The 23619-nt window shown below is 46.9% G+C and overlaps 3 protein-coding genes and 2 non-coding genes across 15 annotated transcripts in view; 2 read left to right on the top strand and 3 right to left on the bottom strand.

Moving 5' to 3' along the window:
- The window catches only part of CMKLR2 (chemerin chemokine-like receptor 2), a 42996-nt gene extending 32257 nt beyond the window's left edge, over positions 1 to 10739 (top strand). For all 6 annotated transcript variants that reach the window (XM_070508455.1, XM_070508456.1, XM_070508457.1 and 3 more), the window contains one exon: positions 9187 to 10739. In XM_070508455.1, coding sequence (XP_070364556.1) covers positions 9215 to 10282 — 1068 coding nt within the window. In that variant the 5' untranslated portion in view covers positions 9187 to 9214 and the 3' untranslated portion in view covers positions 10283 to 10739. The remainder of the gene's footprint in view (positions 1 to 9186) is intronic.
- A 7136-nt stretch (positions 10740 to 17875) lies between these two features.
- EEF1B2 (eukaryotic translation elongation factor 1 beta 2) lies at positions 17876 to 20685 on the bottom strand. Its single transcript, XM_044768341.2, has 6 exons — positions 20283 to 20685; positions 19971 to 20093; positions 19045 to 19171; positions 18705 to 18771; positions 18185 to 18310; positions 17876 to 18075 (listed from the first exon to the last, which is right to left on the bottom strand). Exons 1-6 carry the CDS (start codon positions 20360 to 20362, stop codon positions 17921 to 17923), a joined length of 678 nt encoding a protein of 225 aa, XP_044624276.1. The 5' UTR covers positions 20363 to 20685; the 3' UTR covers positions 17876 to 17920.
- LOC123285402 (small nucleolar RNA SNORA41) lies at positions 18432 to 18563 on the bottom strand. Its single transcript, XR_006527149.1, has one exon. It is a non-coding gene; the product is annotated as a small nucleolar RNA SNORA41 (small nucleolar RNA).
- On the bottom strand, positions 18849 to 18927 carry LOC123285400 (small nucleolar RNA SNORD51). The gene has a single exon (XR_006527147.1). It is a non-coding gene; the product is annotated as a small nucleolar RNA SNORD51 (small nucleolar RNA).
- Positions 20686 to 20780: 95 nt separating the features above from the next.
- NDUFS1 (NADH:ubiquinone oxidoreductase core subunit S1) overlaps positions 20781 to 23619 on the top strand; it is a 28244-nt gene continuing 25405 nt past the window's right edge. Inside the window, exon 1 of one of the 6 annotated variants that reach the window (XM_044768339.2) lies at positions 20781 to 20859. The gene's annotated coding sequence lies outside the window, so the exon portion shown is untranslated. Of the gene's footprint in view, positions 20972 to 21119; positions 22029 to 23619 lie in introns of those variants that run through there. The other 5 variants (XM_044768338.2, XM_070508453.1, XM_014836397.3 and 2 more) reach the window with 5 other exon arrangements.

Here is a 23619-nt window from a genome sequence, read left to right as displayed (position 1 = left end):
GACTTGGTGATGTCGCTCCCTGCTATAAACATTTTTATTTGCTCCCAACTGGCAATGGATTAAAATCCAAATACTTAGGCATGACATTCAAAGATTTTCATGAACAGAACACTCCCTTTTCTTTGCTGTCTCTTTCCCAGACAAACCAAAATACTTCCATTCTTCCTAATATACCAAGGAATATTGTCATTTGTCTTAGTGTCTGGGATTCAGCAATAAGCGACATGGGAGCTACGATAGGCAAGACACTTCTCTATCACAGGATAGGCCATGCCATGCTTGGGGTGGCAGGGAGCAAGCTGCAGTCACTGTCCTACCACCTCCAACCAGCTGGAGCATGGGGATCAGGCCCGACCTGTTTCCACTCAAGCTCCTTTGCTCCCATCAGTGAGTACCCACGGTTTCTATAGAACACCGCTGTGCCTCAGCACCTTCCAGACAGAGGCCGTTTATCCAAAGGGCAGCCAAATATTCCACTGGGGCCAAGCATCTTGAGTACAATCTGGGGTGTGGCATACAGTTTATATTTGACAGTTAGTGGAAAATTCTGAGCAATGCTCCAAATAACCCCCACCCCGCCACCTACACACACACACACACATACACACATGCTTTGCAAAGATGACAGCCTTTGAAAAATCAAGTTTGCTGACCATAGTTGTTTGCTGGGTCACAGATCCATGGTTTTCACCAGAGAGTTTCTCTTTCATGTCCATGGGTTTTTTCCTACACACTCCTGTCATCCAATCAGAAGGAGAATATGGGTTCCCTCCAGGGCCCTATGGTTTTCACAGGAGACACATTCAGCTTTTGAGTTCTTTCCCCCCAGGGTGGAAGGGGGCCTCTCCACGGGCACTGCACAGACGAAGGTCAGCACATCAGCTCCTTCTCAAAAGTGGGTGAGGGCCTCAGTTTTCTTAGGGATACACTTTTGAATGGTCCATGAAAACCCATCTGACTTCACGTTATGGAACTAAATTAAACCTCTCTGCATTCACCAAATGCTCTGCCAGAAGGATCCTTGGGGTTTTGTCAAGGTAGACAAACACAGCGCTTCCCTCGGTAGCCAAGTGTCGTTTAAAGCCACATTTAAAAGTTTAACAATACACATTTCTACCAGATGTCCCTTCCCAAAATCATCTGGATTTTATAGACTATTTATCACGACTCGTTCTGCCAGAACTCTTGCAGTGAAATCTGTTTATTCAGAAAAGACTTTCAGCCTTACCGTCTAGAAAATCTGAATTGATCAGAAACTGATTGGTTTAATTCAATAAATAGTTCTGTGCTCTGGAACTAGACACTTGTCACCTGAGTATCCGGGTAAATGTTGCCCAGGAATGTGGGACCTTGGGTGCTGCACCGCAGCTGAATGCCTCTCCACATTCTTTGGAGACCAAACCGCAGCCTTCAGGAATGCTTCTCCGAACTCGCTCCACACCAAGCAATTTTCACACATTTCTAACAGACTTGGGTAGACCTGCATGTACTCATGTCCACAGTCAGCCTGGCACATACTGGAGTGGTACTCAAAAGATTTTATGATCCTGCAGATCTTTATTAGTCTTTATTTCAATCAGAATTATTTACTTGCCTTTCAGCAGCACATATGGTTTAAAACAAGTACAGTAGCTCTTTCCCATCTAAAAGCCTTGTCCTGGCATTGTTATTGCGTTCTTCCAAGCACTTCCAGATTGAGAAAACTATACGTCTCAATGGAAAGTCACTGCCAGCCAAGAAGCTTTGACCCTGCCTGTTTAATAAATAACAGTGTTTCCTTTAAACCTGACTAAAGACCTAATTCTGCCTGCCGTCCATCTTCATTTCTGGTTACTGCTCAACAAGGCTCCTTCCTATTGCCCAGACATCCCTCCAGTTTCACCTCTGAGTCTTCATTCACATCCTCCCCGTCACTTCTCAAAAAGAAGGTATATGTATACGTAGGCACACATATGCACATATATGTTTACAGATAGCCACCTGGTTAGATTGAGGACAGATTTCCCCATATTTTCTTTCTATATCTCTTTTTGCCCTTTCTCTCTTATCTCACCAAGATTAAACAGGTAAATATAACACAGCATGATTGGTGAGACAGCAGAATATCAGGGTTTTTTTTTTTTGAGGATGATTAGCCCTGAGCTAACTACTGCCAATCCTCCTCTTTTTGCTGAAGAAGACTGGCCCTGAGCTAACATCTGTGCCCATCTTCCTCTACTTTATACGTGGGACGACTACCACAGCATGGCTTTTGCCAAGCGGTGCCATGTCCGCACCCGGGATCCGAACTGACGAACCCCGGGCTGCAGAGAAGCAGAATGTTCGAACTTAACTGCTGCGCCACCGGGCCGGCCCCAGAATATCAGTTTTTAGAAGTTTGAAAAGACATCTCCTTAAATGTAAATTGGCGGAAATGTGCAGCGTAGGAAGCTTTCTTTGTAGGCCTTATTTCACCTTGAGATTGCAGGTAATATTTTGAGATTGCATTATCACACACTTCATTCGCATTCTCACGTGAACGGTTTTAGATTTTTCAACAATTTTATTTCTTACTATACACAAGACACGGTGTCAGCAAAGATTGTAAATTCAAGTGCTGACAGCATCCTGGGAAGCATAAGCGAGCGCCTTGGAAGAGGCAGTGGCCAGGGCCGAGCAGGACATACCTGACCTAAGAAGAAAGCCATGCTGCTGTAGGACGCACAGGCCCATTCTGAACAGATAATGCAAATTATTGAGAGATGCTAAGAATTGGAATCTTTTTGTGAAATCTCCATATTAGCATCTACATCAAACATTTTTTAACACTTTCAACCAAATTAAACACACAGATCAATAGTTTGCAACCTCTAAAAGGCACAACTGGTTGGTAGTGGTGTAGACAAGAGCAGGCCAAGCCAGGACTCCAAGGTGAGAGCACCCCAGAGAAGAGCCGGCTCGGCAGCAGGTAGAAGAGAGGAGTTTGACTGGACTCAGGATGTGCAGATCAGGGTTTCTTAGCTTCAGCATCATTGACTTTTCAGGCAAGATAATTCTTTTTGGGGGGGGGGCTGTCTAACGTAGCATATTTAGGAGCATCCTGGCTTCTCCCCACTAGATACCAGTAGCACATGTCCCCCCATCCCCATTCCCTGTCATGACAATCAACAATGTCTCTAGACATTGCCACATATGCCCTGGGAGGCAAAACTGTCCTGGGTTGAGATCCACTGGTGTAGACTTTGGTGGCAATAAGGGATGGGAGTTGGTGCTAGGGAAATGCCTCCTGGGGTGGTAGGTGAGTAGTCTAACCAAGGAGGGAGAAGGGAGCAGGAGAGAGAGCAAAGCAGAGTCATGTGGTAACAGGTCTATGTTCTCCAGAGGACTGGAAAGAACCAAAGGTATAGCAGCCCAAAACCGGAACCCAGTAGCCAGCACTAGGAACAAGGCAATGACCCAGTTACCCAGATCAAGCAGAGCGATTGTAGAAGCGGAACCACGGGTCAGGATCTCTGCTGACTTGTGCTCTGAACTGGAAGCGTGGTTGAGTTTAAGTTTGGGGTAGTGCACAACTCACAGGGAAGAGATAACAGAGCCAAGCTGTGGACTTAGAGCAGTGACAAGGCAGCGGCATAGGGTCTTCTAACCAGAGATGGCAGGAGGCGGGGTGAGGGTCCTTCATCAGGGAGTCTACTCACCCTCCGCTCTCAAGGACCGGGACCTCTGACTCAGCTCCGAAGAACAGCTCCAGTCCTAGGGGCTGATCCATTGCTTTTGCTTTTCTTCCAGGGTCCTCCTTGGGAACTAATAGAAACCCAGTAAAGTCAGGAACTTGTCCATGGCATTTTTTCCCTGGAGAGAAAAAGAGCTGGCCCAACTCTTACAGTCAATCCCCTCTGTCACCCCGAGGTTAGTGGGTCTCTGCAGAGGCCTCTGAGCAGCACTGAATCTTATGACTGTCTCTCTGGGGACCGAGGGCAAGTCATTCACAGAGGCCAACTCAGAGTTGCTATTTCCATTCTAATGGGTAGGTTCCTTCTTCACTGTGGAAAACCTCAAAGTTTTCAAAAGTTTGTCTGCCCCAGGGGTCACAGACTAGGACCTACGCCCACGGCTATTTTGTTTTAAAAGAGTAGCTTAGAAGTTGGACACTTTTCACATTAAAAATATAGATATCCAGCCATTGTTCAAAAACTCTGGCAACACCAAGCCCTCATTTTCCACGTGGAAACAATTGGCTAGAACTGAGTGGCTGCTGTCCACTGAAGGCAAGTCTCCTGCTCTTGGGTTCACCCAAATCCCATCGTCTCCCCAACCTGGACTACTGCACCCATTAAGGCAGCCTGCCCCTGGGGGCATTTACATTATGAAACGACGGGCAGAGGACGTTAACTCTGCCCAAACAGTCCATGTCTAGTATCATCACAACTCAAGACCTGCCCCTCATTTTCTTATAAAGCGGGAGTCTTACCAGACCACCATAGTCAATTGCAAAAACTCCCTCATATTCAGTGTCCATGGTTAAAACGGGGGTTCTTAAATGGCTTCCTGACCCTTGCTGGGGTAAGAGAGACCCCCTCACCAAGCCAGCTTCTTCCTCTTTCCATTCTCCCTAAGGTAAGCTCCCGTCTCTCTCTTCCGGTAAGCTTCTGGAAGCCAGGACCATTGTTAGGAGGAGCTCCTACCTCAAGGGTTTCTTACAGCATCTTTCACAGGAGGTTGGTACCGCCAGGTCTCCATCACAGTGCTTAAAGGCAAGGCCTAGAGAAGGTAAATTTGTTAGGATACAGGTTCAACTGCTTTAACAAAAGCCCAAAAGAATAGCAGCGGAAATATTTTCTCACTTAGTCATCCAGAAGGAGCTGGTCCAGAGAAGCAGGGCAGCTCTGCTCCACGCGGTCGTCCAGGGGCCTAAGCTTAAAACCATGTTTTCCTCATCCACTTGGTACAAGATGTCTTAGCACTGCATCCTCATCCAGCCAGTGAGAAGAGCAGGAAAAGGGTACTAGGGGGACTTGGACTCTGGTACAGAAGGTCCCAAAGTCTGGGGGTCGTTGTTGACTCTTCTCTCACACCCCACATCCGGTCCATTAAGAAATCTGTTGTCTCTATTTCCAAAATATCTAGAATTCAATCCTTTCTCATCGCTTCTACCACTACCGCCTTGATCCAAGCCACCCTTCTCTCTGGCCAGGATGATTGCAATAATCTCCTGACTGGTCTCCCTATTTCTACACTCAGTCTATTTTCAACATAGCGAAAAGAGGGATCTTTCTATAATATGAAGCAGACTACTTTTTCCTCTGCTCAGAGTCCTTCAATAGCCTCCATTTCTCTTTGAGTAAAAACCGAAGTTCTTCAGTGCCTACAAACCTCTGCATGATCTGAGCTCCCACATCCTTGGTGCTTCTTTCCTTTTGATCCTCCCCTTGTTCACTTGCTCACCACGTTCTAGAAACACTGGCCTCCTTAGTGCTTCTGGAATGTTAGACACACTTCTGCCACAGGGCCTTTGCACTGGCTGTTCCTTCTGCCTGGAAATACCCGCATCACTGACTCCCTCACCTCCTCAAGCCTTTGCAGTTGTCGTCTTCTCAATGAGTCCTTCTCTGACCACCTTACTGAGGGTTAAAACCACCTCTCCCATCCCCTTTATCCTGTTCTTTCCCCCTATTTTTCTACAGCACTTGTTATCTAATACACTATGTAATTTGCTTTTTTCTTATGTTTATTTTTTTACTGTCTATCTCCTCCTGCTAGAACCTAAAATCTAAGAGGAAGAAAAGTTGTCTTATTTGGTGAAGAATCCCAGTCAGCTAGAATAGTGCCAGACAAACGTAGGCACTTACTAAATATTTGCTAAATGCATGAGTGATCAGGGTTCAGAAATGGTGGTTGCCAGCTCTAGGTTAATGTGATGGGTTGAATTATGGCCCCCCAAAAAGACATGCTGAAGTCTTAAACCCCAGTATCTCACAATGTGACCTCACTTGGAAATAGGGCCCTTACGGAGGTAATCAAGTTAAAATGAGGTCATTAGGGTGAGTCCTAATCCAGTGGGACTGGTGTCCTTATAAAAAGGGGAAATTCGGACACAGAGATAGACACGCACACAGGGAGAACACCTTGTGAAGATAAAGGCAAGTATCAAGGTGATGTATGGACAAGCCAAGGAAGGCCAAAGCTTGCCAGAAAACACCCGAATCAAGGCAAAAGACATGGACAGATTCTCCCTCACAGCCCTCGGAAGGAAACAACCCTACCCACACCTGGATCTCAGACTTCTGGCATCCAGACTGTGAGTCAATACATTTGTTATTTTAAGCCACCCAGTTTAGGGTCCTCTGTTATGGCAGCTCCAGGAAACTAATACAGTTAGTCTCTAGATATTTGGGTAGATCCAAGGGAGATTTGGAAAGTAGATTAGATCTGGAGGTGCCTGTCCACTAAAGCGATACACAAACAAGGTATAATAATTAAACAAGAACATGTCCTCCAGGATTAACCCTGTCTGCCCCAAGGACTCGGTAGGACAATTGCTGAATTCTGCCTTACCCCTCTCTTCTCCATCCCACCCCTACCCCTCATCATCACCACACAGATACATCTGGTCTAAGTCATAGGGGAATTCCTAGCTTATTTTTCCCATGAGGGATTCAGCTGGGCAGCACTCTGCTCCTCCTGAAGATCCTTCTCCAAGCCTGAGCTTGTCCTTGCATCTAATCAACTCATCTGCTTTCTGGAAGATTAGGAACCTCTCTGGCACAGGGCTTTCAGTTTAAAAGAATTCTGTTCAGATAGGTCACTCATCCTCCAGGTCCCTCCCCCGCCCCAAGAGAACTGGGAAGAGCGGGTGTTGGTGTCCTTCCACAGGCCCTGTGATCACTCTGGCCCAGCAGGGTCAGTGGACATTGGAAAGAAAAGGCTCCTGACTTTCCGTGAGGATAGTGGTTGTGTGTACTTTGGGGGTTTCCATGGCTTTCTATGTTTGGGGAATGAGGTTCCATCTACTCCACTGCTTAGGGTTTTGTAAGGTGATTTAGACCACCACCTGGGCCACTGGGCTTCAGAATTGCTAACAGCCTAAAAGAACTGGTCCTAGGCACGAGGAAGGTAAGAGTGTCCTGGAACACAGGCAGAGAACCAAGGCAGGGAGTTAGAGAGTAGGCTTGAAAGGCTTCGGCACTGGGGAGGGTCAGCCACCAGAAAGGGTGGAGAGGGCAGGGTAAGATCCCAGTCCTGAAAGAACAGGGCAGCAAGCAAGAAGCCAATTCTTCCTTGCTGGAGTAGGACACAAAGGAAAGGACTTGGTATCAAGAACAAACCAAGATCCTGGGGATAGAACTGTGGGTCATGGCCAGAGATTCTGGCAGCGACACTGACTTAGGGGTGAATTCACAGATCCTCTTTAAAATTACATTTGGTTCTGAACCAGACTCGTGGCAGAGCCAATCCTTTATGAGACACATGTTAAGCATCTGTGATATGTTAAGACTTGTACTAGGCGCTGTGGGGCAAGGAGATGACAGTTATTGTTCTCAAGGAGTTCACAGTTTAGTGGGGCAGATATTAAAGATAAGTCAGTGACAATGTAGCTTTTTAAGTATGAAGGAGAAGTGTGACAGAAGAGAGCAATGTCTCAGTGATTAAGAGCTCAGGCTCTGGGTCCAAGAGATCCCAGTTCATGTCCTGCCTCTCCAGTTACAGACTATGTGATCCGGAGCAAGTCACTAAGCTTCTCCAGGCCTCAGATCCTTTCCCATAAATGGAAATAATCATAGTGCTTACCTGCTTTATAAGAGTCTTGTGAGGATCAAATCAGATCACATATGCCTGGCACCTAGTAAATTCCCAATAACATTGACTATTATTTATAATAATAGTTATTAATACTATTATAGTTGTCTGGGGGAAGAAAATGTCAGGAAATGTTTCCAAGAAAAGGGGGCATTGGAGCTGAATATTGAAAAATAAAGTGAAGTTAGCTGGGTCTGGGGTTGGGAGGATGCTAATGAATTGCTTTTGTTTCCTAATTATGCCCTGCCAGATTCTTCAAATGATTTTAGGTAGGATGATGAATTCAGTGTTAGCCAAACTGAGTTTGAGATGCTCTGAGCAACACAAGATGTTTGACCTCTTCCTTCCAACCCTACTGTAACACCAAATCTTACATATTTGCCCCATTAATGGTTGTAGCTCCATGAAATGAATACAACTAAATCTTTTTTCTACTTGATTTTCAATACTACAGATGGAAACAACACAAAATAAAATTAATGAAGCTAAAATTGCACCCAGTAAACTTTGTTTTGATTGAAAAATTGACATTTAAGTTTTCTTAACCCAGGAAAACTGGCCTTGAAGGAGAAAAGAAAAAGGGGCCACAAAAGAAAACTTTAGGTGAAATTATAATAGGCAAGATTTGGTAGGGAGAAAAATAAACAAAATAAAACTGATTAATAATAAACCAAATCTTTGTTGTAAATCTAGAAAAGAACTCAAAAGAAAGGAATTTCAATAAAATAAAAATTTAAATAAAGGTTAACTGTACTCTATAGGAAATTAATATAGAAATTAAACGGTCATAGTCAAGTTTACTCCAAAAGATTCCTTTTGGTTGAAAGCCTTCCGCATTGATCTAATTCTTATGAACATGTTTGCATTCATAAAGTAGAATCAAAACATCGTTGGGTGCAAAATAGTGGGTCAAAATCTCCAGGGCTTGCCAGTGAGATCCAGGTGGGTGGGTTGAGGAAGCAGTTGGAACTCTGTCTAAAGCTTAAGAAGTCAGGGTACAAATAAGGATTTTGAAGTCACCACCATGTAAGTATTCATTTATTTTCTTTTGCATCTTCCATAAAATAATAATGCAGAGTAAGAACCTAATAAATGCTCGTTGAATGTTAGATTCTCTCTGGTCAGCCCTACAAGCATTGTGAATGGAGGAATCGCACCTGTAGAGTCAACATCTTAATTTAGCACTTACCGAATACAAAAATGGACTCTCACACCTTTGAGAATAATCAGAGTGAAACTGAGGTCCACCAAGACTTGGACACGTGGAGTGTAAGCACAAGTCCTACCAAGAAATATACTATTTCCAGTTCATAAGATGAAATATTCTTATCCTTGTGTTCCTTATCATTCACCAAAGATTTCTTCTTCTTTTAACAATTGTTTTCTTTCTTTTTAAATTTGCGTCTATAGAGTTCTTCATTCTCCACTTAGCAAGGTCATGGAGGATCTAGAGGAAACATTATTTGAAGAATTTGAGAACTATTCTTATGCCCTGGAATATTACTCCCCAGAGGCTGATTTGGAGGAGAAAGTCCACCTGGGAATTGCTCACTGGGTCTCCCTGGTGTTATACTGCTTAGCATTTGTGCTGGGCATCCCAGGAAATGCCATCGTCATTTGGTTCACGGGATTCAAGTGGAAGAAGACAGTCACCACTCTCTGGTTCCTCAATCTGGCCATTGCGGATTTCATCTTTCTACTCTTCTTGCCCCTGTACATCTCCTATGTGGCTATGAATTTCCACTGGCCCTTTGGCATCTGGTTGTGCAAAGCCAATTCCTTCATTGCCCAGTTGAACATGTTTGCCAGTGTGTTTTTCCTGACGGTGATCAGCCTGGACCGCTATATCCACTTGATCCATCCTGTCTTATCTCATCGGAACCGAACCCCAAGGAACGCCCTGATTGTTATTATATTCGTTTGGCTTTTGGCTTCACTAATGGGTAGTCCTGCCCTCTACTTCCGGGACACTCTGGAGTTTGATAACCGCACTCTTTGCTATAACAATTTCCACGAGCACGACCCTGACCTCATTGAGATGAGGCACCACGTTCTGACCTGGGTGAAAGTAATCATTGGCTACCTCTTCCCTTTGCTGACAATGAGCATTTGCTACTTGTGTCTCATCTTGAAGGTGAAGAAGCGAAGTATCGTGATCTCCAGTAAGCATTTCTGGACCATCCTGGCTGTGGTCACGGCCTTTTTGATTTGCTGGACTCCTTATCATCTGTTTAGCATTTGGGAGCTCACGATTCACCACAATGGCTCCTTCCACCAGGTGCTGCAGGCTGGAATCCCCCTCTCCACCAGCTTGGCGTTCCTCAACAGTTGCTTGAACCCCATCCTTTATGTCCTAATTAGCAAGAAGTTCCAAGTGCACTTTCGGGCCTCGGTTGCTGAGATTCTCAAGAACACCCTGTGGGAGGTGAGCTGCTCTGGCACAGTGAGCGAACAGCTCAGGAGCTCTGAGACCAAGCATGCACATCTCCTGGAGACAGCCCAGTGAATTGTTCCTCTCCCACAGATCAGTAGAAGGCGCTTGTGTGGGTCCCTGTACACACAGTTTCAGCTTATCCGGTTGCAAGATACAAGACCTTATCTTTTTGTTGTTTTTGGTCAGTTTATCGGCATCACACTTTTGTGTGAATATAAAACTTAGGAAGGATCTTCATTGTTTTCCCTGCAACTTACATTATCTGTGTCATTCTTGCTAATCATACTATAGTGGATTAATCAACACATTATTTTTTCAATTTTAATAATTTTTTAAAAGTCCCAAATCTTAAATATATGACTAATTTCAAAAAATGTTAAAATGTTTGCTTAAGATCCTTTCATTTTCAACAAGTAACCTATCAGACATATTCTTAAAGTGCAACATATGTACTCAATTCCTTTCTTTCATGTAATCTGTGTACATACATTTATGAATTAAAATAATAGTTGGTTATAGTAGCTTAAAACATTGTTTCAGTTAATTATTAATGCTTAGTTACCTGCCCCAAGATCTAGTTACTTAAAACAAGAATTTATTGTTAGACTTCACAATTCCGAGGTCAGAAATTCAAGCAGGGCACAGAAGGGAGGGTGGTCTCTCTGCTTCAAGATGTCTGGAGCCTCAGGGGGACTGGGGTGACCTCAAGGGCTGCAGTCTGAACAGCTGGGGACCAGCTGAGCAGCACTCTCCCCTCCTCTCCCCCTTCCTTCTCCTCCTCTCCTTCCCTCCTCTTTACTTTCCTCTTCTTTCTCCACACAGGTACTCTGGCATGGCCCCTCAGGGTGGCCAGACTTCTTATATGGCAACTTAGGGCTCCCAGAGACCAAGGTGGACATTTCTAGTCCTCTGAAAGGCTATGCCAGACCCTGGCACAGTGTCACTTCCACCATATTCTGTTGGTCAAAGCAGTCACAGGCCAGCTCAGATTCAAGGGGAGGGGACATGAACCCCAGTTCTCGATGGGGACATACTCCCATCTCAAATCCCCCACGGTATCATTATAAATAGAAATGTTCTTGGAAAATTTTGGGTAAGTGCAAGTATGTGTAAGATGGCTATAAAAATGAAACATTGACATCCAGATAGTAGGTAGGTCAGCCCAGTCTTAGAATGATTTGAGAAAAAGCAAGCATGTATGACAGTGATGTATTTCCAGCTTCTGTCCTGTAACTATGGACACCAGTATAAGACCAGTAAAGCACACCTTTAAGTCAGTGACCTCTTCATGGTGCAAATCTGTTGCATTTTAGACTGTAAAGCATTTGACCCCTATTCATTTCTCCCTTTACCAAATAGATGAGCACCTAAGAGGTATACAGAACCATAGGAGAGAGATGCCAAAACGCTTGGGGTATTTACATGTTAGACAGTGAGTCACACCTACACAAAAAGGATTCTAGAACAAAGGGACAGTAATAAGTGCCAAGAGAGAGCCAGGAAAAGTGCAGGTTGTTCAGAAAGGGAGATGGCATGCAGTTGGAGGTGAAGAAACACTGTGAATCTGTGTCCTGCCTCTGGGGTTCCCTAAGGCCCCTGCTCCTGCCCCCCGTCTCCTCTGGGACCCTTGTATGCATTCAAACTCTGCTATCACTGTAATTTTTAAAACATATTTAATTTTCTACAATTTCTCAATTTTATTTAGAAAGTTGTGAGGGGAGCCATGTTATTTTTTGAATCGGTATCCTTTTTTATTTCATCTCCTAGTTTTTGAAAATGCTAAAATCAGATCATTTATTGGCTATGTTCTTTACTGTTAGCCCCATGCAACAACTAGACCTGGTTTTGGAAATTATTCCAAGAAAATGGGTGGTATAGCTCAGCATATCCCAAACTTCTGTCATTCCCAAACTTTATGGTTTCTGCCAAATCCAGGACGGGGTAGAGAAGGCAGGAGAAAGGATCATCGTGAGTTTCTGGCTTCTGAACAGCCCTTGAATGTGCCCCCTCCACCAGCAGGGTTCGAGATGTTCCACTCTGTGTTCCCGTTGGCCCTCGTTTCCCAGAATCAAGAGAAAAGCTGGAGGATCCATGACAGAGGTTCCGTGGGCTCATCCTTAGTTTGGGCAAAGGGGGAGACTCTCAAGGCTGACAGAGAAGGAGGAAGGCTGAGGAGCAGGAAGAGGAGGAAGCCACCAAGGGCAGGAGAAAATGACAGAGCAGGTGGTGTTCCAGAAGCTGCACCTCAGGGCGGCACTCGCTTCCTGGCCTCTGTGGGTCAGGGAGCAGGTGGAGCTGCTTTTCTCATTCCACTCAGCAGGCACAGCATCCTGGCCTGTGAGTTTTCAAGGGCCGATGAAAATATTTGACTTCTTAAAAAATATTATTGGCTCTAAAATACAAGAAGGAAGCCTGAAAAGTCACAATTAATAAATACTTAATTACATGCCTACAAAATATGCCTTTATATCAGTTACTCAAATGAAGTATTTTGTAATTATATAAAAACTCATATACTTATATAATATGGGATTTCAATATGTTTCCATGTTTGATATGAGAACTGGGGCTTCCAAAAAAGAAAAATGCCTTAAGGTCTAGAAAGGTCTTAGAGGAACTCTGAATTCATTTGAGGATCCAATGAAAGTAATGGGTCCTTACCCCAGAAAAATGCTTTTAAACAATACTTCAGGGAGTCTTTAGACCCCAGACTAAGAATTCCAGTTTCAGTGCCTTTTAACACAGCTGATAGTGGGCATGTAACAGGAGCCCACCAGGCGAAAGTAGCAGCTGGTGCGGGCAACCTCCCAGCAGAGAGCGGAGTAAATGTTTCTCAGCTTCAAGGAAGGGCTTGGCAACATCAAGCCTCGCCCAGCAGCTGGAATCTCCAGCGGTGTAAGGACCGAGAGCAGGATGATGACTGAAAGGACAGAGGGGATGGAGAGGGGACGGGCAGGAGGGACACGGGGAGGAAGCGAGGGAGGGGAGTGAGGATCCCCAGGTTCCCAGTGCCCGGGCCAGCCTCAGGGAGACAGATGTGTCTCCTCCTCAATAGGAGGCAGCTCTTCCAAACAAAGGGCAAGCCCCAGGGCTCCCGAGGCAGGGTACCTGGATTTCAATCATGGCCCCACTAGCTCTCAGGGCTGTGGCTTTGGTAAATTAATTCACATTTCTATACCTGTCTTCCCTGTCTGCAAAATGCCTATAGCAATAGTAGCACCTGCCACATAGGGTCACCGTGAAAACTAAATGAGCCGGTGCAGGTAAAGCACTTATACAGCGGCGCTTAGCCCTACAAATACCTGATAGATGCCACCCAGCATTACTCAGTGAAACTGCCAGCACCTTCTGACCCAGGACCACTCAGTAAATGGGAGATCCCTCCCTCCTCTTGAATGAACGTGGCATCTCATAGGAAGAACAAGGGAACGACACTAAAAACAAGTTTATAAGTGCTGTAAAGAGTTACAGGCTGGTAGGCTGCAAGGGGCAAGAAGGAGCAGAATCAAAGTCTTCTTGAAAGAGGCATGTGAACTGCATCTTGAAGAATGGCTACAATTTTACCAAGTGCCTCTGGGAAGAGGCTGTTTCAGGTAGGTGGCACAGCGAGAGCAAATGTTCAGAGGTTGGAAAACACTGGCTGTGTTCACAAGAGTCCAGTCTCATTTGTGCCATGGGGACAAAGCGAGGACAGAAGACTCACAAGTTAGTGCCAGACTGAATAGTACTCCAGTTCTTCAGTATTCTCCCACATGGCAGTGCCGCTTTTTAGGGTGCAGTCAGAAGTCTAGGGACATTTCCCTCTGACTTTTACTTTACTGAATGCCATTCAAGCCAATGACATTCCAAATAACAGATTCTTATTGGGGACGTTTCCCGAATGCAACTCTTATCATCCATGCAGAGCAGCTAACGGGAGAATGCCTGTCGATCAGCCTCAATGTCCATTGTAAGTCTACCCCTTACGTGACATTACCTTCTCTCACTTATTGAGGGCATGAAGCAAGGGTCACATTGAAGGAACAGGATTTAATTTTCTAAAGGCAGGGATGAAAAACTTTCCCATTTCATTGCCAGCACATTCTCCAGCCTATGAAGAGCTGGGTCCGAGTTCCTCCTCTCACTCACTAGGTAAACACCCGGGCAAGTCGTCTTGCAGAGTCGTTTCCTCATCTGCACATGGCGAGGACAGTGTCTGCTTTGTTCATCTCACAGACTTATAGTGGGGGCAAATCAGACAACGGGTATGAGGCATATATTGTTTTACTTTTTTATTTTAAGGACAGTAATTTCCAGTGCCAAATTGCATTTGTTTGGAAAAATATACATAAATGTATCTTTAAACACTAATGCAACTCTTTGTATTTGTGTCTGCCTATAAGCATATCTTTTCATAGTAATAGTCAATGAAAAATCAAGAGTTTTTCAATTTGCTATAGTCTCCATTACTTTTTAAATTATATTAAACTGATAAAATACTTCATTGAGTCTATATGCCACAACTTAGCCATTTCCATTTATGTTATGGAGCAGTCCTTTCATCTCCCTGCTTCCCTCCACACCATCTCCCTGAGAGGCCTGCCTTTGTCTTGTCAGCCTGTCTTGGAAACCGTCAGGGCTCCCCATCACCCTCTCAGAACGCGCCACCCTGTAATTTACACGCCTCTACAACTGGCGCCACCCTAACTAACCCCAGACTGAACTGCAAACCCTGCCAGACAGGTCTAAGGGCGGCCCCCAGCTCTGTTCTCACCCCTGCCCTTAGTACTCCGCCTTTCCCACCCTCCTGCAACATTCTCTCTTTTTTTAATGAATTGCTGATTCAGGTCCATCCGGCTCAATCCCTCTAAAAAACTTTTATTCAAGTCTAAGCTTCAATCACCCTCTGCACTTTTGGATTACTTGCTCAATTACAATGACTTTTATCCTTAACAATTTTATGTGTTTGAACCACTTCTCTAGAGTCATTTTCTTAACTCCCCTTTGTGTTTTTACAGCATCTAACAGTGATACTGAATGGACCAGTTGTGAATTCCCACAGTATGCCCAGCCCTGTGCTAGGGGTGCTGAATATGAAAAACAAACAAGGTTTCAGAGTCACTGTCATCACTTGCCATGGAGCATGCAAAAAAAGACAGGCTCTTTTATTTTTTGTCTTCCACTTCACAGCCAGAAACAAAAACATCTCTTTACATATACCCATTTCTGGGCCCACTGGTTCAAGAATGGTTCATTCAGTACACTGGCTCACAGCCAATGTGAGCACTGCTCATTACAGCCCAAAATTGGAAGCAACCTAAAGATCCAACAAATAGGCTTTGCTTAAACAAGACAATGGGTTAAGACAAAGGAGACAATGGGTTAAGCAACTGTTAAAACATGAGGGAGCCTCCTAAGTACTGATAAGGAATGTCCAAGATAGAGCTCACTCCAGAACAGAGAGTGTCTCCGTGGACAGAGCGCACGGGGCAGTCCGTGTTGTGTGCTGGCCAGCCTGTGCATGTGCTTACACTAGGACTGCGAGGACCTGAGAACCTGCGAAATTGGTCGCTTTTACGGGAGTGGCGGGAAGCCTGCGGGACAAGGGAGACTTCACTGAACAACCTCTTGAATTTTGAACTATGTTATTATATTATCTACTTTTTAAAATTAAGATACCATTAAATTTATTTTTTATTCAAGGCCATGGAATCAAGACTTTAAAGTCACATGCTTCATATATTTTAAGACTTATAAGACAGCTGTAGTCTGAATCAGCTGTTCTAAATTTTTAAAACTCCTTTTACCTTTAACCAAATTTTTCAGTTTTTTGTTGCTAATAGTTTTCATCAATACTTAACATTTTGGTCAAGCCATTTGGTACTCACTCCCTTTACCAGGTCAACCATGGTGAGTTATTCGAGGCTACTTACTACTCATAGTTACTGCATCCCTGTCCACAGCAGCACTTCCAGAACACCCACGCTGTTCTCCAGAAAGCCAGCACTGCCCTCTGCCGGCTCTCATGATACTGACAACCTGAACAGTTCCCCTGATTTTAGACTGGACCTGTTGGACTAATATCGTTTAGTGAAGATGCTTTTATTCATCAGTACACACGTCTGATTAAATAAATTCCCCTCAGAATTTACCCATTTCCCACATTCAAGGTAGTCATACAGAAACAAAATCAAACTGAGAACCAAAAAACTCAGCATCGCCTGGCTTTGCTAGGAGAATTTGGACCTTAAACAAACCATTTAATCTCTTTGGCCTACAAAGAGATTACAAAGACTACAAAATGAGACCTTCGGAGGTCAGCGATTCCCAAACTCTTTTGTAAAACCTGCCACAGTAAAAAAAAATAATCAAGTGTGCCATATATCCCCAAGTGACTGTTAAGATGCAGCTGTTCGCAGTCTGACCCTCACTTGAACACACTGCCCTCACCTGGGCACACTTAGCTGCAGCACCACCTGAGCACTGAGGTCCTGTGTAGGCTCAACCCATTTCCAGACGTAACTACCGTCCCACCTCCACACCCAAGCCAGGCTACGCCCCACAGCCCACAGCCTCCCTCCCAAGACACTCCCGACACTTAGAACAAATTTCCCCTGAACAGTATGAGGCATTATTTTAATTTGCATCAGCCTTGACAAACTCATGACAAATTCTGGGAATCCGGGTTCCCTCGAGGTTAGGGTCCTTTACTAATGCTGCACAGCCCATCTCATAACACGTTATTTTCAGGTGGGATTTATAGCTGTGCGATTTTTTAGTCACAAGTAACCCCCAACTTGAAAATGCTAGGTTACAACAAATTACTTCACTAGCCATTTAAGTCACTGAATGGTCTTAATCCTGGCATTTAATCCCTTTATCTACAAATGTTTTATTAGCTATCTGGCAAATAAGTGACAATATTCACTACGTGCCTGGTATTGTCCTAAGCACTTTAACTGTATTGACTCATTTCTCACGATTCTTTTATTCCCAACATTCCCATTGAGGAGAACCAGATGAGATAGCAAATAACTTTGAAACCCCTTGCAAAGGCCAAGGTCAGAACCATTATAAACCCACAGGCCCAATCACCTAAAATCAAAACTCAATACAATGCCCAGGGCCAGCCAGGTGGCCGAGTGGTTAAGTTTGTGTGCTCCACTTTGGCGGCCTGGGGTTTCACTGGTTCAGATCCTGGGCACAGACATGGCACCGCTCATTAGGCTGTTTTAAGCCGGTGTCCCACATAGCACAACTAAAATATACAACTATGTACTGGGGGGAGTTGGGGAGAAAAAGCAAAAAAAAAAAGAAAAGCTTGAGCCTGGCAACATTGTTAGCTCAGGAGCCAATCTTTAAAAAGTCCACAAGTGAAGTTAATCTCCCTGATTTCTTTTAAAAACGAGGCAAAGATGGAAATTTGAAATACTGTGGTAAAAGCAGTACCATCATGCTTACCGAGGACATCACTAATGGGTACAGAAATTATACTAAAAGTGAGTCCACTGCTATCAATTTGTTTATACAATCCAATCGATACCTATGTATATTTAAGGTATTGGTAATAGTTTTCTCCTTTTTGGGCTAAATGTCTAACGAGAATGCTTTATGAATTACCCATCCACTGAATTTCCTGCCGCAAAACAGAAAGAATATAAATAACACCCTCCTATGTACAAAGAATTGTCTTTCAAGCTTTTATTTAAGAGCAACGATCCACGACGGGTTTTAGATCTTGTTGAAAGCGGCCACATCCATGGACTGCACATAGTCCTCAAAAGCAGTGATCCGCTCCTCCAGCATATCAGTTCCAACTTTATCGTCTTCAACTACACACTGTATTTGAAGTTTTTTAATTCCATACCCCACTGGAACTAGTTTAGCTGAAAAGAGCATTAAAAAAATCTTAGTTAGAACCGTCCTGATTAGTCAAGGTTGAAACTATATGTGAATTCCAGACGTCAGTTTCAAAAAAGCAAAGAGTAAACTCACAGGAGCCCCAGACCAAGCCGTCTGCTTGAATGCTTCTGACGCACTCCTCCAGCTTCGCCATGTCTGTCTCGTCATCCCAAGGTTTCACATCTAGTAAGATGGAAGACTTGGCAACAAGTGCAGGTTCTAACAAAAAAGTACAAGAAACATTATTCAAATGCTGAATTATATTTTTTACCCTAGTCCAAGAAACTTAACAAAATGTTTCAAACGCATCATCTCCTCAGCCACACCAAACTCACACATCCTGTGTTTGTCACACACATGCCCGCTTTCTGTTTTGCTAAGAAAGCGGTTTCAATCGTGTAACAGTTTCTCTCCCACAGAGGAATGCCACAGCTGCTGCCGTGAGAACAGCTGCGGCCCAGGAGCTGTGGGGACAGTGGGAGCCACCCCTACAGGGGGCTTCAAACACGGACCTGCTCCACCAACATGGAGGACATTCCTCCGGGGATCAACCTTTGACAAAGATCACTCAGATTATTGTGAAAGGATGAACTCAAATTATCAAAGGACCTACTCTTGGCTTTCTTTGACTCATACTGTGCAAGGCGTTCTTCTCTTAGCCTCTTCGCTTCTTCACTTTCCTGCAAAGAAAAAATTGATACATTTCACAAAGCTGGCTGTTCCTCAGCTTAAAGCTGGTGGGGTCTACAACCAAGACCAACTGTATCAGAAAAAAGCAAATCCATCAGGAGCTCAGCCGAAAGATGGTGATTTGATTTTATTCATCATGTAACAGGTGACAATTCTTAAAAGGCAAGTAATAAAGTGAGGCCAGGATTCAAACCCAAGCAATGTGGCCACAGAGCCTGAGCTTAAGCACAATGATCCACACACAGCCCATCGATTTTGCCTACCTCCTCATCATCAGACCCAAAGAGATCTATGTCATCGTCGTCTTTACTATCGGTAGCTCCACTTCCTGTGGTGTCTTCCACATCCGCAGGACCATACTTGCCCAAAGCTTTCTTCACTCCTGGCAGACTTGAAAAAAACGTAAATTCAACGACTACTAAACCACTTATCCACAGACCCCTTTTGGACTAAGAGCCTACCTACCCTTCAAAACTCGCAGGGGGGCAGTTTCACGTGCTTTAACTCCTCCCCCAGCAAACATTAGGAGCAAGGAGGACGCCACGATTGTTCTTTCAGAGCGGGGACTCGTGGGAGAGCTTAGGTACGCTCAGTCCCTTCCCGAGTGAACCGGAGCCCCCTTCCCCACACCTGCAGCCGCACTGGCAGCTTCAGAGGAAGGGCCAAGGGCTGAAGGAGCAGCCCCCTCCCCGCAGCGGCGGGCCCTCAGGTCAGGATCAGCGGCGGGGCGGGCCCGCTGAGCTGCTGCTGTCCAGGTTCCACCTGCTCCGCGAGAAGACGGAGGGCTGCAGCCTCCCGGCCTTCTCAAGCCACAGACGCTCAGTGATAACTTCCCCAGGAAATAAGGTGAGCCGAGTCCCGTTAGTCGCGGAAAAGGCCAGCCTTGTGACCAGGGAACCAGGCACAGAAAGGGTCGCTGAGGATCTGACCGCCAACTACCACGGTTCTGCCAAACGTTTTGCAGAGACGGAGAAACCATGCCCCCTTCTACAAGTGCTGCTATGTTACGGAGAAACTCACGTCTGCAGCAAGACCCTGCAGAGCGTTCCAGCGGCACCATCAGCGCCCCGCCCCTGGGAGGGCCCACCGGCCACTTTCCGAGCACGTTTCCGCGCCGCAGCGCCCCGGCCAGCAGACAGTCCGCCACGCTCTGCCCGCGCCGAGCTCGCGCCCCGCCCCCGCCGCTCACCTGGCCTTCTCCTTCTCGTACGACTTGATGTGGTTGTACCAGCGCAGCGCGTGGCACAGGTCGGCGGGGGGCGGCCCGGAGACCGCCTCGAACACGGCCACGTCCGCCTGCGACGGCACGAACCTGCGGCGACAGTCACGCAGGCTTCAGCGCCCGGCCCGTCCCCCGGGCCCGCCGGCCGTTACCGGCCCCTCGCCCGCCCGCCCTCCCGGGGACCTAGGCCGCAGGCACTGCCCACGCGGAGGCCCGGCGCCCGGGGGAGCCAGCGCGGGAAGCCGCGTCCCCGGCCCGCGCCCCGCGCCCGGCCCTCACCCCTCGATGTAGCTCCGGTCCGCCAGGTAATCGTTGAGCACCTGGAGGCCGGCAGCGCTCCTCAGATCCCCGAACCCCATGGCGCTGCGAGGCGCGGCGCAGCGAGGAGCGCGGCGGCGGAAAAAGGGCCGCAAAAGGCCGGAAAGCGCCTTATATAGCCGCGGGCGCCTCCTTCCGCGCACTGGCCGAGGTTAAAGGTCAGAGTGCGTTGATAGTCTTCGTCCCCAATGTAGACATGGGGGGCTCTGGGTTAGGCGGCCCCCAAACTACGCGCGGGCCTTTCTTTGTGTTTGGAAATTAATGGATAAAAAGGGTACTTCTTAAATTTGTGCCGCCACGGCTCCGAAGATTACGGGAACCGCCCCTCGAGGCGCCGGAGATGACCGAAGACACTCAGCCCCACCCTCCCGGCACTTCCGGCGGAACTGCGGGTCCTGCCCTGCCAGCTCCTCCTCCCGGCCGCTGCGCCCTCTGCCCCGCCCCCTGTCCAGCTGACGGAAATTGCCGAACTCAGTGTCCGCGGGACGTTGTCGAAGCGGGGATTTGCGGCCCTCTTGGCTTCCCGTTCTCAGGCGCGGTGAGGGAGGGCGCCGAGGCTGCCATATTGAGTAGGCGGGCGGCCGCGGAGGATCGGTGGGGCGCTGACGGCTCAGCGGGGCGGCGGCGGCAGCGGCGGCTGCAGGGGCGAGGTGAGGTCGTGTTGGGTGCCGGGGCCGAGCTGCCTCGGCCGCGGGGCTGTGTTTCGGGACGAGCTGTTTGCTCGGCTCGGCGCCCTCTTCTGCTCGTGTCCTTGACTGGGCGGCTCTCCCCGCCTCCTCGGGACCCGGGCGCCGGCCCGACGGCGCGGGCACGGGAGGCGGGGACCCGACGACCGCCGCTCTGCGGGCAGGGCGGGCACCCTCCGCGGAGGCGCTCGTGTCGGCGCCTAGGCCCCCGCCCACGCCGCCCGGCGTGGCCGGCCGCCTCCGGTCGCGTGCTGTGGCCCCGGTCGTGCGCCCTCGCCGTGCGGAGGTCGGGAGGACGCGCGCAGCCGGCCCAAGGTCGCGCGGGGGACGCCCCGGTGCTGCCGCTCGCGCTGCAGGGCCAGGCGACAGCCGCCTCGCGTCAGAGAGCGTCCCGCCGGCGGCAGCCCGGGGCGAACGCCGGGGTGTCTTCTTGCGGAGCGTTCTTGTCTTCCTCGCGTTGTGCGCCCCGCGTTAGGCGGCGTTGGGAGGCTGCCGGAGCGCCTGCACCTTCAATTCCGGGGAGGTGGAAGTTGGGGCCAGAGAGTGCAGATGGAGCTCACTTAGCGAACAGTCGTTCCGCGTCTACCGGAGGCCCGGAATGAGTCCGTGAAGAACTGAGCGGGTGACGGCACTGGGTGGGAGTCGGGAAGCCTTGGATAGGCTGATCGAGGGACAGCTCCCCGAGGAATGGCGTTTAAGCCAGAATTTGAAGGATGAGGAGCGGTCGGCAGGATGCGAGGGAAGAGCGTTTCAGATGAGGCCACGGGCCCTGGGAAGAGGGGAGAGGCCGTGGGAACAGTGGGGAGGCCTGGAGACTTGCAGGGCGAGAGATGGTGGCTCGGAAGAGGGCGAGAAGAGGCCGTGCAGATACGTGGTGGGGAACGCCGAGTAGTGTCTCTACCGAAAAGCGTCCAGTCTGGCTTTAGGAGTGACTGCTCATCAACGTTGTCCCATCCCAGGGGGCTGTTGCCTTCTTCCCTGGCGGCTATGTGTATGTGAGGCGCATACCAGAGTTTTGCAGGTCTCTGTTTCATGTGTGGGCTGTACAGTATTCCATTTCATGCTGGATTTTCAACAGGCAGTCGAGTTCTGGTTGATTTCCTAGCTAAAGCGGCCACTACTTTCATATTTTCTCGGAGACAAAGAAAATAATAGTAGTATAGCTTTTACATTGTTGAATGAAATACTGATTCTTGATTTTGAGTTTGTCGTTACTCGCATTCTGCGAATTCAGGTTTACCTTTACCTCTCTATCAATAGATTTTAATAGGAGAGATGCTTCTCATTCTGGAACTTGGTGATAAGACTGTTTGCTGGTTATTTTCCCAAGGACATGGTGCTAGGTCTTCAGAAAAGGGAAGTTACCAGAGTGCACCGTTCCTTGTCAAGGAGCTTAAAGTTTAGGACATACTCACATTGATTACTAACCTACAGTTTGGTAGGTGGAATAATAAAGATAGGTACACTTTGTGTGCTGATAGTAAAGAGAAGGAGCACAAAAGAACATTTTAAAACTGATCTTGAGGGGCTGCCCGCTGTGGCCAAGTGCTTAAGTTCTCGCCCTCCGCTTCAGCAGCTGGCGTTTCGCCTGTTAAAATCCTAGGCGCAGACATGGCACTGCTCAAGGGCGATGCTGAAGCAGCGTCCCACACAGCACAACCAGAGGCACTCGCAACTAGAATACACGACTGTGTACCAGGGGAATTTGGGGAGAAGAAAAGAAAAAAGATTGGCAACAGTTGTTAGCTCAGGTGCCAATCTTTAGGGGGAAAAAAACCTGATCTTGAGTGGCTACTGCCTAAATCCGGCCTTAACTGATATTTATTGAACTCCTACTAACAACACATACTCTAGGAAATATAGTTCTCTTCTTGCTCTATGGATAAAGAAGCAGGAACTCGGATTTACCGAAAATCACTCACTAGTAGGTGACAGACCTGAAGTCTGCAAATTCAATACCACAAATTCTGAATTAATGAATTTTGTGAGTTAAGTCTGACTTAATGAAATTTCCTATTATACATCATCCATAATAGGTATCTGGAACTTAATGCTTCAAGCTTACGTATATGGAGCTGGCCCAGTGGCATAATGGTTAAGTTCAGCATTTTCCACTTCAGTGGCCTGGGTTCGCATGTTTGGATCCCAGGCGTGAACCTGCACACCACTCATCAAGCCATGCTAGTGCAGTGACCCACCTACAAAATAGAGGAAGACTGGCACCATTGTCTTTACCTTTAAAATTCTTATGTTGATACATTCTGATCACATAGTTTTCATTTTTAGAAGTTTCAAATGAAAAATTATAATTTAGATGCTTAGCCGGTATGATCAAGTTAGTAGACAAAGTTCAGTGTTTCCCCCATATGATCAAGTGAATGGACAAAAAACTCTAAAAGTTCAGATAACACTTTTTTCTATTTGCTTAGGTATACCTTTAATTGTTGTTATTTATATAATCCACTCCCATTTGTTTCCTAATTCAGCAAACCTTTTAGAGCAGGGTTTCTCAACTTCAGCAGTGTTGCCACTTTGGATAATTCTTCATTATGGAGGACTGTCCTGTGCATTGTAGGGTGTTTAGCAGCACCCAAGCCTCTGCCTGCTAGATG

This window comes from Equus asinus, chromosome 4 (assembly GCF_041296235.1).
Source record: "Equus asinus isolate D_3611 breed Donkey chromosome 4, EquAss-T2T_v2, whole genome shotgun sequence".
Taxonomy (NCBI): domain Eukaryota; kingdom Metazoa; phylum Chordata; class Mammalia; order Perissodactyla; family Equidae; genus Equus; species Equus asinus.
Note: the sequence above shows the minus strand (reverse complement) of the source record. Positions and strands in the feature narration are given on the sequence as shown.